Source organism: Coffea eugenioides, chromosome 5, assembly GCF_003713205.1.
Source record: "Coffea eugenioides isolate CCC68of chromosome 5, Ceug_1.0, whole genome shotgun sequence".
NCBI classification, from domain to species: Eukaryota; Viridiplantae; Streptophyta; class Magnoliopsida; order Gentianales; family Rubiaceae; genus Coffea; species Coffea eugenioides.
This window is the reverse complement of record NC_040039.1, coordinates 5,484,876-5,500,807: the sequence shown is the minus strand read 5'-3', so window position 1 is coordinate 5,500,807 and position 15,932 is coordinate 5,484,876. Positions and strand designations below refer to the sequence as shown.

General features: G+C 34.5%; 1 protein-coding gene and 1 long non-coding RNA gene across 2 annotated transcripts; both read left to right on the top strand.

Moving 5' to 3' along the window:
- The first annotated feature begins 978 nt into the window (after nt 1–978).
- LOC113770975 lies at nt 979–5,011 on the top strand. The gene is made up of 9 exons (XR_003468446.1): nt 979–1,271; nt 1,403–1,476; nt 1,570–1,643; nt 1,788–2,072; nt 2,448–2,533; nt 2,633–2,695; nt 3,113–3,216; nt 3,417–4,476; nt 4,586–5,011. It is a non-coding gene; the product is annotated as an uncharacterized LOC113770975 (long non-coding RNA).
- A 7,903-nt stretch (nt 5,012–12,914) lies between these two features.
- Nucleotides 12,915–15,791, top strand: LOC113771074 (putative disease resistance protein RGA3). The gene has a single exon (XM_027315697.1). The coding sequence runs from the start codon at nt 12,915–12,917 to the stop codon at nt 15,789–15,791; it is 2,877 nt and encodes a 958-aa protein (XP_027171498.1).
- The last annotated feature ends 141 nt before the right edge of the window (nt 15,792–15,932 follow it).

Genomic DNA, 15,932 nt, shown 5'->3' with positions numbered 1-15,932 from the left:
AAGCACTAAAAAGAGATATATGAATGTCTGAATCTTAATACTGAATCTATTTATACTGTTTGATAAATATTCATAACTTAATGCTTAATAATCTAAATTGTACAATTTTGCCCTTCTATCTTTTAATCCAAAAAGAAAATAGAACCTATGATTTAATTAACTTAAAATTGTTAGGTATGAAAATGACAATGATTGTGAAGAGCAATGCATACAATGACAATGTTTCTTTGTGTGAGAAAAGGGTATGGTTTCATCGTTTTGAGAATGCGAAAGCGAGCTTTTAATACTCTAAAAGCACGTTCAATTACATTTCTCAATATTGCATGTGCTTGGTTAAAGCGTTCTCCTTTTGATCTTGGACGAGAAGCATTTCGAAAATTAGACAACCAATATCTAATATTTCGATATGGTGTCATAAAGCCACATGTGTGTGGATAAGCTGCATCACATAAATAATATTTATTTGCACAAAAAATATATATCAAAATATAAATGTTTGTGGATGAAAATTATTGCAAAAAAATACTATTGTTAAAAAAAATTTTTGAATAGAGAATATCAGGTTGTTTTATTTAATTAGATAAGGATTTTGAATAGGGAATATTAGGTTGTTTAATTAGATAAGGATTTTGAATGTAATTAACAAACAGGGATATATTTGGTAGATAAGATAAAGTAGTTGAAGTAAATCTCTTGATTCTTATCAAATTAAGCATTCAGCTACGATTCTTGTGCTGCAAAAAAATACATACAAATTCAGCACCACTTAATAAGTTCAGCAGGTGAATTTTTATTTATCAAACACCCACAACATCTGAATGTCTGAATGAATTCAGTTTCAACACTTTTTTATGTTATCAAACAGGCACTAAGCCACCGCCGCCCTTCCTTTCCTCTGCCTTTTCTTTTTCCTAATTTCTAACCTTAAAGACAGAGCCGTCTCTTATCTCCCACCGCTCTTCCACAAACTTCCCGTCTCTTCCTTCTTTCCCCTTTCCTCTCCCTTGCCCTATCTGTATCCCTCCATTACTCCCTTTCCTCCTTCCCTTACTGTATCATCAGAAGATTTTAGAAACCTTTCTCTTCAGCATCATTCCCATTTGCAGATGCCATTTCGGCTTTCCTCTCATCAAGAATTCGTTGCATAACTCTGATTTGTTTTTCCTTCTCTGCTCGTTTTCCAGCAGTTTCTCCTCAGAGTTTCTCATTCCTCTTTTGCTTGTAGTGGTCATCTGTTCGCTTGGCAAGTTCTGGCTTTTTTCTATTGGCAGGTGCTCCAGTTCGATATTAAATAGGCTTAGTTCCATCATTTTCATTAGCAACTCCATATTGAACTTAGAAGTTGCCAAATCAGTATTTTCTCTAAAAATATATTTTTTCCATGCTTTCTTTTAAAACAGAGATGACCAGTGGGATGCTGCTCGTGGATTTCTCAGTATCTGATCTCATCAATTTTTTGGGTTTTCTTTTATAGTGGTATGGCCAAACCTCTTTGGGTTTTTTTCCTCCTTTCTTATCTTATCCTTTTCTCCTTTACTCTTTTAGTATTTTTATCAATTTCATGCGCAGGTGCTGCAATTGGACATTTCTTTGGTTCTTTTCCCTTACACGTTTGTCTCATCAATTTATTGGAAATGGTTCAGGTTGTTATGGGATAATGTAATGAGTTTACGCTTCTTTAGATTGAGACTGATTTACGGATGGTGATTTATAATCTCATGTTATCAACATATAAGACTAACATGGTGATTTATAATCTGATTGTGATTTGTGTGTGAAATGTGCAGGTTAAGTAGGGAAACCATAAGAAGAATCAGCAGCGATGGCGGTGCCTTTGCTTTCGAAGAAGACAGTGAAGAAAAGGGTCAAGAAGTTCAAGCAACTCCAGACAGAGTGCAAAATTGTAACCTTTGTCTATACTGCTTACAGCAAATGACATTCTTAAACCTACTAATGTCTCTGCCGGATTCACCTTATCTGACAGCAACTCAAACACCCGTGTCCAACTTGCTAAGAAAGCGGAAAAGGGGAATACAGGAAGTGTCATGAGTCTTCCCAAGCATAGTAGGAAGGTGAGCATCTATCTTTGTATCATGAAAATAAACGGTAGTATGCTAAGGTGTTCTCTCAAATATTTAATCAATTAGAAAGCTAGGAACCTTTAACTTTGAAGGTAAAAAGAGCAGGGAAGTGAGCACTAATAAAAAAAAAGGAAAGCCTGCCAGTCTATATTTTTACAATGAAAAAGAAATCCATGACCCGTATCAGTTTTCCTATCCCTCGCTCTCCTTTTTTTTCTTTTTTGTCAATTTAATCTATATCTCACGAAAGACATGGAAAATTCAGTGCATGCTTCTGAATATCATTGATCAGCTCTCTGTGTTCGTAGAAAATTCAGCCCAACTCTTTGTACCCGTTTGTCTAACCTCCTTTCCTTGCTTAAGCAGGTCACTCATCATGAATATGAAGTCGAAACAGCGAATGGAAGAACAATTACAAAAAAAGGAAAACCAAAAGTACTGTAATGTTTGCGGTATGTAATTTTGATTTCTGATCAGTATGCATTGTCGTAGGGGAACGATTCTTTATGTGTATATTTCTTGGTTATGTGTAATTGTCTCTATTACTACAGGACCCAAGCAGACATAAAAAGCTAGAGACACCAAAAACTGTTACACCTAGAGCTGTTACTAAGGTAATTAAACAATGAACTAGGATAAATTTTCCTTCTCACTGTCATCATGCTGGTTGTTTTAGCTTTTGATCTTTTGTGGAGTGTCAGTCATGTCTCACCCAACAAGAAGTAGGATTTTTGCCTATTTTTGATGAATAGGGTGTACTAGACAGACAATAATCGTGCTCACAAAATTCTCTTACCTTGATATGGTATTACTCTTATTCATATCATTTAGAATTAAGTTGTGATTACTAATAGATTAATGCAATGAAACAGAGCAATTGGTTAACCTGAGCAAGGTAAAGTAGAAACAAGGAGAAATTTAACTGTATGGGATGAAGTTTGTCTCTGTACACTGCAAGATGCCTTGTGATTACGATCACATATAATTTTATGTTATGTGTGCTGACATTTGTGATTGGAATTTCACGATAGGGAACAAAGGGACAAGTTCATACAAATTCATCTAATATAGGTGATCTGTTTTCAGAAGGATCTCTGAATCCTTATGCAGATGATCCCTATGCATTTGATTAGAGGTATCCCCGTTTCATGTTAGTTCTATTTGAATTACAGTACTTTAATTAATGTGCAGTTGACCTTTCCTGCATTGGGTTAATAGTTCATGTACTCAGGTGCAAGATTTACTCCATAAACTAGGCAATTATTTTTAATTTTTTTGCTACTGGCAATGGAATGGGACAGCTTTTGATTGTTAAACATTTTTCTTTTTATTAAGTATGAAGTGTTTGGGTCGACCGTGAAGAAGCCAGTGCAAAAAAAAAAGGATTTGTCTACAAAAAAGGTTGCTTCTACCCACTGATTATTCTATAAGATTTATTGCATGCATTGTTTTCTATGTCCTGAGCTACATTAGACGAGGAAACTTTTTTAAACGTTTAGCTTGTTCAATATTGATCAGGTATAATGCTATGAGATCATTTTGGTAAATCTGCAGTCTGGCATGACTACTGAATGTTCAGTTGTTCTTGATATTGCTAAGGAGCTGTTTCTCTTAGTTAAGTTGTTTGTAGTATCAAATCACTGCTGCAACTGGATTTTGGCAGGAACTGTATCATGCAATAGAAGGCTTTGCAAATGGAAGATGAAACTTTTTAATTCTAGACATTTTAGCACACAAAAAATGTACATTGCAACTGTAATAATGTTCCTTCATTGATAAACAAGAATTAAACGTTTGCATGTGTCTGAAATGCGAAATTGCCTGTTTTCGTGGCTCCAAAACTCTTTTCTGGAAGTTTGATTGCTACAATAACACAGAGCTCTTGTTAAAGATGTATGGCCAATATTGCATTCCCCTCTGCATCTTGATTTTTTGTGAAAAGAAATTATGTTTCTTGATTTTTCGTGTCACTTTTGTTTGTGCCTCCAATTTTTTACCCCAACGGTGTCGTGCCACGTGAGAAAACTAAAATCAATTGAGGGTGTCTTGTCAACATATAAGACTATTTGTTTACCTTGCTTGAGGTCAGGGAATGTATGATTTCCCTAGGTGCATCGTGGATTTGTTATTAGTTATTAGTTTTTAAAAACCCTATGTATTCCTTGGTTTCCTTTTTTTTGGTGGTTAATGTTATTTTTGTTATAGAGCATGGTTCCGGCTCACTTTTCATGATGATACTGGGTGTGTAAATGTTATTGCATTAGATGTCGAAGCTGAGAAGCTGATTGGTGTTAGCGTGCTTGACATGTTTGAGGCTGCTGACGATGAGGTTATGTGTTGCTCTATTCTCATGCATAGATAGCTGAACTTGGAGATTGTTCAACTATGTAGCCAGGTCATTTGGATTTGTCATTAATGAACTTTCTTTTATGCAATTTCAATGGTTTGATTTGTCTACATGGATTCTTGAATTGCCACTTTATTTCGATTCAACCTTTCTGCAGACCTTTAAGTTGTACCATCGTGTGGCTTGTCGAATTGAACTGACCAGGCTCCTATGCTATTTTAAGCGTTCATCCGATGTGATCAACAAAGTGACGTGCACTAAATACGCTGTTGTTGCTTGCTACCCAGTTTAGAGAGGTTGTTTTTTTGGATGCTTGTTTCTTGTGCTATCTTGTCAGCTCATGAACTTCTTTGAGCTTGTAGTGGCGTCGGTATTAGTTTTGAGGCTTATATGCTATTGATACTAATAGCATTTAGTGGTTCTGTTCTTTTTAAAAAATTTTCTTTGGGATGCTCTGTTATGCTGCCAGCTCAGAGCCTTTCTTCTTGGGCTGAGCTCTTAGGCAGCAGTAGTATTTGGAATAGTGATATGTAGACTATAGACCACATGTTTGTTACATAGACGATTCATTTATTAGATAATTACTAGACTTTGTTTTGTTTCTGCGTATCTAAAACCTTAGATCTTTGTATAGTTCTTTAGCCTTTGGAGTTTTAAGCAACAAACATTCCTTCTGTCCTAGCTGTTACTTTTGTTATTCCAACTTATTACATCTAATAAAGTCAATGTCCTTTTTATTTTCAAAATTATATACCTGCTACATATGTTTTATGGGCATCCATAATAAATTATCACCGCGCAGGGCGCGGTTCATGCCTCCTAGTTTAAAAGACAAAATAAAAGGTAGAACAATTGTTGGGTATTTAATGAGACTTTCTGACTAGTGCCCAAAAGGACCGATTAACCGATTCCCACGCCTTTGATTTTCGAGAAGGTAAAGTTAATTCAAATCCTTCACAATGCAAGACGATTGAAAATTATTGTGACTATAAGCATTAAAATAAGATAGGATCTACAGTTGTCCGTCGCCCTGTTGTCCAGCTTATGATATTAGTGGATCTAGTCCAAATACACCATTTTAAGGCTCAGGGCTTGTGAAATTTCCTCCCAGTGCAAGTATTTGGAGACACATCTTGTATATGTGCTTTATGTCAACGCCAGTTTTCCAATCAATTTATTTCCTTTATTACGTGGCACAGATAATTGACAAAAAAATGGCACTACTTTCATAATAATCAAATACATATGGAAAGATAATTTGTAATTCAAAGTAAATCATTTTTTCTGTGATAAGAATACTATGTACTTGCCAAGGCTAGGATTCAAATTCATGACCTTGGCAAAGGGAGTACTTGAAGGGTGATTGACCACCTAGCCAACCGAGCTACAAAATTGGTTCAAGTTAAACAAATTTTTTAATTATATAACTAATAAAATACGAAAATACCACTCTGACTATTTCTTTTATTGTCTTTGCCGAGCATTAGTGTAGTTGTTAAACTCTAGTTCATACTGAATTTGGACTTTTGTTGCTCTTTCATCCATTTCAGTATAAGAACGGAGAAATACCAAGACCAAATTCGGCACCAAAACGAAACAACAATTCATAGTAGAGAATAATCTAAAAATTTATCAATATTGTTCCTATATTTTAGGATTTCTTGAACTTTGTAATAAATCAATTTACGGATATGTTTGCACATTTTATGTCAAATTCGGAATCCTGACTCGAAGCATATATAATAAGATGCCTCCCGTAGAAATATAAACAAAGCTACGATTGATTGGTTAGGTTTGTTTATTGGCCACATGTCATTTGTTTATTGGCTAGTTTTGTTGGTACATGGGATCAAATTCCACAATGTTAGTAATACTAGAATTAGAAGTCTTGTGTCTTGTCATTGTAAGATGTAGAAGTCGCTGATTTGGGTAGGGACGGTCATCAGGTGGATAGTTTCTGAACAGTTCACGGTTAAGATTTGGTAAAAAAAAAATTGTACGGTCCAAATCTTATCTTGTATCTTATTTTTAATAATATGTGTTGAATCCACAAAATTTTGTTTTAAAATTACAAATTATTGAAAATAAATTATACCATATATAAATAAAATTCATATGCAAAATGCATATAACCTTCAGGAACTTCCTGCCCCTGTCCAGAAGTCGCCTCCAATTTCGCAAGAAAGTCCAGGGTCTTGTCTTCTTGCTTTTTGTAACGAGAAAGAGCCGCAGCCTCGATCGATCATTAGCTTTGAAAATTTTCACTTGCTTCAATAGCAAAGACTGTTATGTCATTGTAAGACGTAGAAGTCGCCTCCAATTTCCCAAGAAAGTACAGGGTCTTGTCTTCTTGCTCTTTGTAACGAAAAAGGGCCGCAGACTCGATCGATCATTAGCTTTGAAAATTTTCACTTACTTCAATCGCAAAGACTGTTATGTCATCGTAAGATGTAGAAGTCGCCTCCAATTTCCTACAGGGTCTTGTCTTCTTGCTTTTTGTAACGAAAAACGAGCCGCAGCCTCGCTCGATCATTAGCTTTGAAAATTTTCACAGTGAAGCATTTCTTTCGTGCCATCAAATAACTGAACTTATTGACTATTTATTTTTCTATCAACAAAAAATCTTTCTGTCCAAAATAGTCAAATGCAACAAATAAAAATAAACAATGAAAATAGAAGTAATAAAGGGCCCAATATATTTATCGAGGATGTGTTGTTAGGACAAGAAATCTTACTTCAAGAGAGGAACGAGTCAAAATTGCTCTCTTTAATGTTCCTAAATTAACTACACAGTTAAATTTTTCAAAGTTTATACAAAAACATTTTTCCTTTTTCTCTTAAGAGGATCGAGAATGGGACTCCACCAATACGCTTGGTAGCTCAAACCCAAAATTTATCACTTACTAGTGGTGCATCTTACCAAGGAAACTGTATTTCTTTATCATATATGTAAACATAACTTAATTTTGAAGTAAAACACATATGACAGTAAGTGCAACTTAATTCTTAAGATGCTTTACATGTCATTTGCACCTCAAATTTGAGTCACCAATGGATAGTTGAAATCCCACACTTGATCCTCTCCAGGGGGAAAGAAAAAGAACGAAAATAAAATGAAAAGACAAAACAATTATTAAATGTTCAATAAGACTTTGTCCAACCGCTGGCCAGCAGGCACGGTTATCCAGTCCCCATGTCTTTAAATTTTGAAAGGGTAAACTTAGTTCAAAGTTTATGTGTCTGTGACGAATGGGTTTCTGACTTTTCAACAGCTTAGACTCCAAGGACATCGAGATCATTGATGTAAACTTGAAGTAAATGCTTATAGGTCTTGGTCTACACTTTTAGTTTCCTTTCAAGTTTTGTTTTTTTCTAGATGGGATTAAGCTTGGTATTCGTCAAATCAGGCAGCGTTTAAATATTGAATTTGTCACCAGTCACTGTCCTAGTAATGGTATTAGATAATTTCTTGGATAATTATGTCCTCAACTATCATCATATATTGGTTAGTAATTTTTCAAGTAGAAATAAATATAGCTTTCAGCTTATCCTACATGTTTTATGTTATTCCATAGTGTTTTTCTAACTTTTACCGATGTGTGACAAGAAATTGAATGGTTTATTCTTTTTAAGTTTTCTCTTTGAGAGATTTCTTCAAAATTACTTAAGCCACTATATTTGCTAGGTGTTTTAGAGGAGCTTCATCAAATATTTCAAACAATAGATTCACCATTCAATGGACGAAGTAAAATCTTAAGTAGCACGTAGGGCACTCTTTGACAAAGTTAGCAGGTAGAGCATCTTTTCTTTCCTAAAGAAAATGTTTATGACAAAGTTGGCAGGCAGAGCTTCTTTTCTTTCCTAAAGAAAATGTTGCCCTCCGCATCATCCACGGAAGAGGCACTTGACTATTAAGTATTAAATGTTTCCATCTCGACAAATACTATAGCAATGCCAGCGCAGGAGAGATATTGGAAAATGGAAAGAGACGTTGGCCATTTGATTCCAAACGCACTCGTAATGTAATTGACTATTGGGGTGGAAATGTGCAAGGCTGCGGAATCAAGGAATTGACTATTGACTTTTCCATATGTATTCAATGGGAATTTTCTTGTTTTCATACTTTGTCCCAGCATACGAAAAGGATGTTGATAGCAGATGATGTCCAAAAATGACAGAAAAGGAAAAGAAAAAGTTTAGTTGTAGTAGAATTCAGAATATAAATTAATCCACAATGTCTTTTTTATTAGCACTACAAATATTATTTGAGTAGTTACGGGTTACATGTAGTCTCTTATAATAATTATATCATACAATCATAACATGGGTTGGCGATATTTCGGAGCAAATTTTTCTCAAATGCTAAGATTATCCTCAATCAATCAACTGTAATTTCTCTCAATTACTTCTCTTCTTCTTCTCTTTCTCTCTGACTTTAATTCATCAATTATATTCATGATTTACGAAATTGGTCTTGACTTTAATAGTTTCTCATATACTAATTCTACATGCTCTTATATTTTTTGCATTTTTAAATTGATACCCAAAATGTTCTTTTTCAAACACAGCGTAATTTAAGCCAAAGTAAATAATAGTTTAACTTGAAAATAATCTCAAAAATAACTTTACTTTCCCTTCAATATTCATGGGATATATAAAGTAATGTAATTTAAAATTACTTTCATCTAATTTTTAGACAATATGAATACTTGATAGAAATCAAGTCTCACATGACAAATATGAATACTTGATAAAAGATAAAAGTTAAGATTTACATGACAAGTATAAAAGAGAAAAAGATGGTAAAATTTTTAACATTATTAGTTGCTTATAGGCATGATAAACAAGAAGAATTCAAAGAAAAAAAATGCATTTTTTAATAGTGTAAGCAAAATAATGCATGTTGCATGTCAAAAAAATTTGATGCTAAAGTATTGAGTTACAATGACATCATTATAATAATTATTTACAGTTGAAATGAAATTTGTTAGAGTTAAATGAAATTCTATTTGCAAACAATGAATAAATGAAAGTTTTAGAATCGAATAAAAAAGCAAGAGTACATAGAACTAAAAAGATGTAAGAAAAGATTAAGGCAAAAACTACATTATTTACTTATAAAATAATAGATCTATTAGCGTGTGAGTGAGAAAGAGAGAAATGAGAATAATAGGAAAAAGAGTAAGCGAACCTAACTGAAAACACTTAATTAGAGGGAGAAAAGAGGAGTAATTATTTCATAATGGATCTAGGAAAATCAATCAACATGTATAAAGTTGATTGATTGAAGATAATTTTGATATTTGAGCAAAAAAAGCTCTCGAACAAAGATAATTGCTCTGGCAACATCATTTGCCCTACAATGACATGAAGCAAGTGATAACATATATTCAGTGTAGTCTATTGGAAAGAATAATTCTAGCTTTAGTCATCCAGAATGATTTACATAGTTTGGTTTGGTGCAATCTATAAATTAATCTTGTGCAGAATCCTAAAAGGTCTTAAATCCTTCAACTTACTTCAATTGTAGCAATATTTTTTTTTGTGAAACTTAAAATAAAATTGAATGAGTCACCAATTACAATTTGACTACAAAATTCATTAGAACGAAAGTTTAAGCCAATTATTTTTGCTAGAACAATAATAAACTCAAAAATTTTTAAGCTTCTTCCATGGATTGAAACCCAAAAGCGGGAAAAAAAAAAGGGAAAAGAGGTTGAGTTTTGCTGGCATAGAATGATAGGAAGGCTATCTTTTGGTTACAAAATGGAAGGCTATTTCAAACAAAATATATTTCATCTGTTCTGCATGTTAAAACTTTACAGCTTTCAAGGGTTCATTACGTCTCAATTCTTTTTATGTGATTTTTATGTCCCAATTCTCTCTTTGTGGTATGGTTTTGGGCAGTGGACCAAAAATGACCATTTTGTTTTGCGAGAAACAAATTTAATCCCTTTTACAGGAAAATGATCCAATTTTGCTCTCCCTTACATTTTCAGCAAAACTAAATCGAACATTCACTAAACCACTATGGGCTTTGTAGCATTTAACCCAACTAAATACTTTACAATTTTTCACCGTCGATAACAAAAAAAGACTTACCTTATAATCTTTATTTTTTATAAAGTTGATTGTTGACCAGATTTTTAGAGGTGCTAAAAAATTGCCTGATTTCATGCATTATAATAACATTTAAAAATTTAATGTTATTGTGGAAATCCATTATTTAACAGAAGATAAACAATATGATGATGTTTAGGCACCATTCTGAAAGAAATTCATGCTTCTGATATTACTTACAGAAATTTAAGTATTGAGAAAAAGATGAATGGGTGAGATGCATATTCTTCAAGGCTGTTACACTAATAGATCCTTTAGCATTCCGACAAAAGATAAAAAATATATTATTATCAGAATGCTAAAAGATCAAAAGTTGAATGCAATGTCCAAAAGAATACTTCATGTGTACAGTCTAATTGTGGACTTCTCAAGCGGTGTTTTGCAGGTTGGAGCTCATTCAAAGTTTCAAACCAGAGAGCACACCGGTCAACAATGTCAACAAGTATTTTTCAAAACTGCCGAGTGTGATGTGGGGTATATTTGCTATGTGAATAACATAAATTCAAAGTGTAGCTGAAGACTTGAAAAGAATTTTTTATTAACTGTTCCAATTCACTGGAAAAACAATTCTAACTCTAGCCACTACATATATAGCTATTACACCTAATAGAAATTCGAGACCTAACAAGTTCTATTTCACTCCATTTTAAGATAAAATGATTATTTCAATTTTTTTGACACCATATTATAATTTATTTATATAGCAACTTACATCATATAATATGATTCATATTCCAACTCATTTATACTCAAAGACAAACTTGTTTGAAATAGAAATTGGTGAGGCCACATCCACACCACTAGAAACATTTGCTGTTATGGCAGCTCGAGCTGTCATTACACGTCCATTTGATGACGTTTCTACTCTAGTGATTTATTGAAAACGTGATTCATTCTAACATTAGGGTATGTAATAACGACACTTTCAAGCGTCCCAATGAGTAACTTTATTGATAATTAGAAGCATCATTAGTTTTATCAATTATGACACTTGCAAATGTCAAAGAAAGAGGTGTTAGCCACTGACATGAGCCACCACGTAATAAGTTGCCACCACCAGCCTTTATTTTTCACACAGGTATCTATTAAGTACATTAGTCTCGTGTTTTCACCTTTTAATCTTGTCCTAACAAAGAAGCAACACTTCAAAGGCTAACATATAATAATAGCAACTTGCTAATTTTTCTCATTTGAAAAGGATTTTTGTAATGGGTACCCATTATTGGACACTCGTTCGCACGTCTAAAATTCACCTAATATACCATGTATATTCACATGCTAGCTATTATTATCCCCCTTTACATTTATATACTTCTCTTATTTAATTTTACATGTCCTCTCTTATATTTATTTATTTTTACTAATTAATGTTACATTTTAAAAAATATGGTACCAGAAATATATTTAATGATATCCAATGGGCACCTATTAAACGGACCCATTTGAAAAAAGTAACCTTTTACAAATACTTTTGCATTCCTAAGGAGCTACTTGTCAAGTTCCAAATTGAATATTTTTCTTAATAGAGGAAGATTCTAAGTCAAGAGCTTGAATGATAATCACTATTATTATAATTAATTAATTAATAGTAATGGATTTGAAACCCATATAGTGTTTGGCAACTAAAAATCAGTTTGACTCTCTCCATTTCCTCTAGTATTTTTTAGCTTTCTTACTCTTAATTTAAGATACGAGGCAAATAAATAAGTAAACTTTAAATCCCTATTAAAAAAATAATCAATTACAAAATCCAAAGAATAAGTGTATATCATATTTATTTAGATTTACATGTTTGGATTGCAAATTTTTTGAAAAAAAAATTGTTACGTTTTCCGTGATCACATTTTTTAATCGCCTTTTTACCTCACATACATCAAATAGTTACAGTAATTTTTCTATAAAATGCTCTAGAAAATAGGAATCCAAACGAGATTGAATTTAAAACTCGTAGGATAAAACCTACTTACCAAATATCCCTTAAACTTTAAATAGTTTTTTTTGAAGGATAAAACTTTAAATACTTAATGCAAGAAACATTTGGGGTCTATCGTGTTGGTCAATTGAAATGTGAGGCAAAAAGTGGAGCTGTGTGGAATGGATCCTTTTATCTGTATACCGTCTCTAAATATCTAGCAATAATTGTGTAAAAGATGTCGACTACAATAAAAGATGTAAAGTAAGTCGTCAAAAACTGTAAATCAAGCTCAAAGAGTCAAGACCCAGTAGGAGTAGTACTAAGCAAGCATTCCCGTTCCCCTAAGTTTAAAGAAAAAAAAATCCTTTCCAAGTCCTTCTCATTAATATTATTGTATTCTATCCTTGCACCATTTTATTTCCAATACTCCTTGTACCTCAAAACAAAAACAATGGCTGAATTGTTTGTTCCAAAGATAATAGATGAATTGGGTGATGTTGTCGTGAACCAGCTCGGGGAGAAGATTAACCTGGTGATGGGGGTTGAAGAGGAGGTGGCAAATATCAAAAGAAAGTTAGAAACGATTCAAAATGCGCTGCATGATGCAGAGAGACGAAGGCAGAAGGAGAAACCGGTCGCAAAGTGGCTAGAAGAGCTTGAAGACATAACATATGAGATGGATGATGTCCTGGACGAATGGAACATCAAGATTCAGAAACCAAAATATGAGGGAACTCATCAGAAGCAGCCTACATTGCGGAACAAGGTTCGTTCCTTTATCCCATCCTGTTGTTCATGTCTTAAACAACTTCCTGTGCGTAGTGATATTGCTTCGAAGATAAAGAAAATAAATGGAAAGCTAGAATTAACTTTGGAAAAGGCGCGCCAGTTCGAATTTTTTTCAAGTGGGGGGATTCCTGATTCTCAAGATTTTCAGCGAATTATGACTACCTCAATCATAGATGAATCAGGGATCTATGGTCGAGAATCTGATAAGGATGCTTTACTTGACCAAGTATTGTCTGAGACTAGTAGTAGTCAAGGAAGAGATGGAGTTCAAATTATCTCTGTAGTAGGGGCCGGGGGTAGTGGAAAGACCACACTTGCCCAGCTGCTCTTCAATAATGATGAAGTGAAGAATCACTTTGATTTTAGAAATTGGATCTGCGTATCGGATCCTTTCGACCAAAAAAGGATCGCAAAAGCTATCCTTGAGAGTGCCGGAAGAGGTTCTCATTTCATGTTAGAGTTGGATTCGTTGATCCGACTTATAAAAGAAACTTTTTCTGGTAAGAGATTCCTGCTTGTCCTAGATGATGTCTGGACAGAGGATGACTCAAAGTGGAAACCTTTCCAAGACTCTCTCAAGGATGGGGCTCCCGGAAGTGTAATATTGGTGACAACAAGGAGTCATAGAGTGGCCACAGTGGTGGGAACAACTCATACTCACCAAATGAGCCGAATGTCTGACTCTGATTGTTGGCTAATAATGCAAAGGATAGCATTTGCTAGAAAATCAGGGGACTTATGCAAGAAAGTGGAAAGAATTGGGTTAAAAATTGCAGAAAAATGCAAAGGGTTGCCACTTGCTGCAAAGACTATGGGAAGCCTGTTACGGTTCAAAGATACCGTACAACAATGGCAGAATGTTTTGGACAGTGAGATATGGCAATTGAAGGAAGCAGCTGTGAGCCTTTTTCCTCATTTGTACTTAAGTTACAATGAATTACCCCCAGAGCTGAAACGTTGCTTCTCATATTGTGCTGTCTTTCCCAAAGATTTTGAGATAAATGTAGAAGAGCTTATTAGGCTGTGGATAGCACAAGGTTATGTTCGTCCAAATCGAAGAGGTGAGCGCTTGGAGCTGGTGGGCCTTGAGTACTTCAACAATTTGGCAATGCGTTCCTTTTTTCAAGAATTACAAGAAGTTGAGGGGTACTATGGGTTTCATGAATATATGAAGTGCAAGATGCATGACATAGTGCATGATTTTGCACAATTTCTCACAAAAAATGAATGTCATGTACTTCATGGAATTGATTATGAACAAGGCACTGGAAGAAATTTATCGACTGAAAGAGCCCGTCATCTAACATGGCTAGGCACTGAGAGGGCGTTTAGTTCTCTAGTCATTGATTTTGGAAGGCTCAGGAGCTTTTTCGCTTTTTCACATGGAAGAGTAGCTCCCCAAGGCTCAGCACGTCATCTGTTTTGTAGTTTGAATTGTGTGAGGACTCTGACTTTAAGTTGTTGTGGGCTACATGAAGTTCCAGCCGAGATTGGAAGTTTGAATCATCTCCGGCACTTGGACTTAAGTTGGAATCTTTTTGAGACACTGCCAGAAGCTGTATGTGATCTATATTATTTGGAAACTTTTGATATCAGTAACTGTGGAGATCTTTCGTGCCTTCCCCAAAGGATTGAAGGCCTTGTACACTTGAGGCACCTTTTCAATCTTGGGACTCTTAAATTACTTCAAATTCCACAAGGACTCGGGAAGCTGACTTCACTTTGTACGTTGACTCAGTTCAACGCCAGGAGCAACTCTGATGATTTGGCAATTCTGAAGTACCTGAACCAACTGGAAAGATTGCGCATTGATATTTATGGAGAAGTAGATTTTGGGAGTGCAGAACTTGGAAAGAAAATTTACCTGCATGAAATGTATTTGTGGTTTAACCCTGGAGTCCACTTTATGGAAACTCCAAGTTGCATTGAAAGAATGGAATTGCCTCCAAACTTGCAACAACTTGTGCTAGATATGTATCCAGGAAACCAGTTACCAAGTTGGCTTGTGACGAAGTCTCTCGTCAATAACTTGACGAAGCTAATTATCAATGGGCCGTGCAATGTCTCATCCTTGACTGACTTGTGGAAGCTGTCGTCCCTAGAAGAGCTTAGGCTCATTAGAGTGGAAAAGCTGGAATGCTTGGGCAAGGAATTCTTTGGAATCATAATAGCACTGCATGAGAATAGTCATAATAACTTTGGTACATTGTCAAACTCCGAGACATCATCTTCAGCTGAAGCAGCAGCATTTCCCAATTTGAGAAAATTACATTTTCAATGCTGCCCAAATTGGACAAATTGGGAAGACTTAAGTGAAGATAATGAAAAAGTTGCTCTCTCTATAATGCCACACTTGGAGGAGCTACATATTGAATACTGTCAAAAGTTTGAAGCTTTGCCACATCGCATCCTTGAAAAGATATCATCTTTCAAAAGTTTGAAAGTTCTGGGTTGTAACAAGTTGAGGGATTGTTACTCCGATAAAATAGGAGACGATTGGATGAAAATATCGCACATTTCTCAAGTTGACATATCCTAATATTTGCTCAAGTATAATTATTCACACATTTTTTTATGTATCTATCATCTTTGAAGTTAAATAATTACTGCTTATAGATTACAACAAACTAAGGCCTACTTTGTGGAATGACGTGTACTTAATAACAAATCAAGTGTTCAT

Bases quoted from the DNA above. Each gene is read 5' to 3' on its own strand.
- LOC113771074 (XM_027315697.1), top strand. From the start codon at position 12,915: ATGGCTGAATTGTTTGTTCCAAAGATAATAGATGAATTGGGTGATGTT.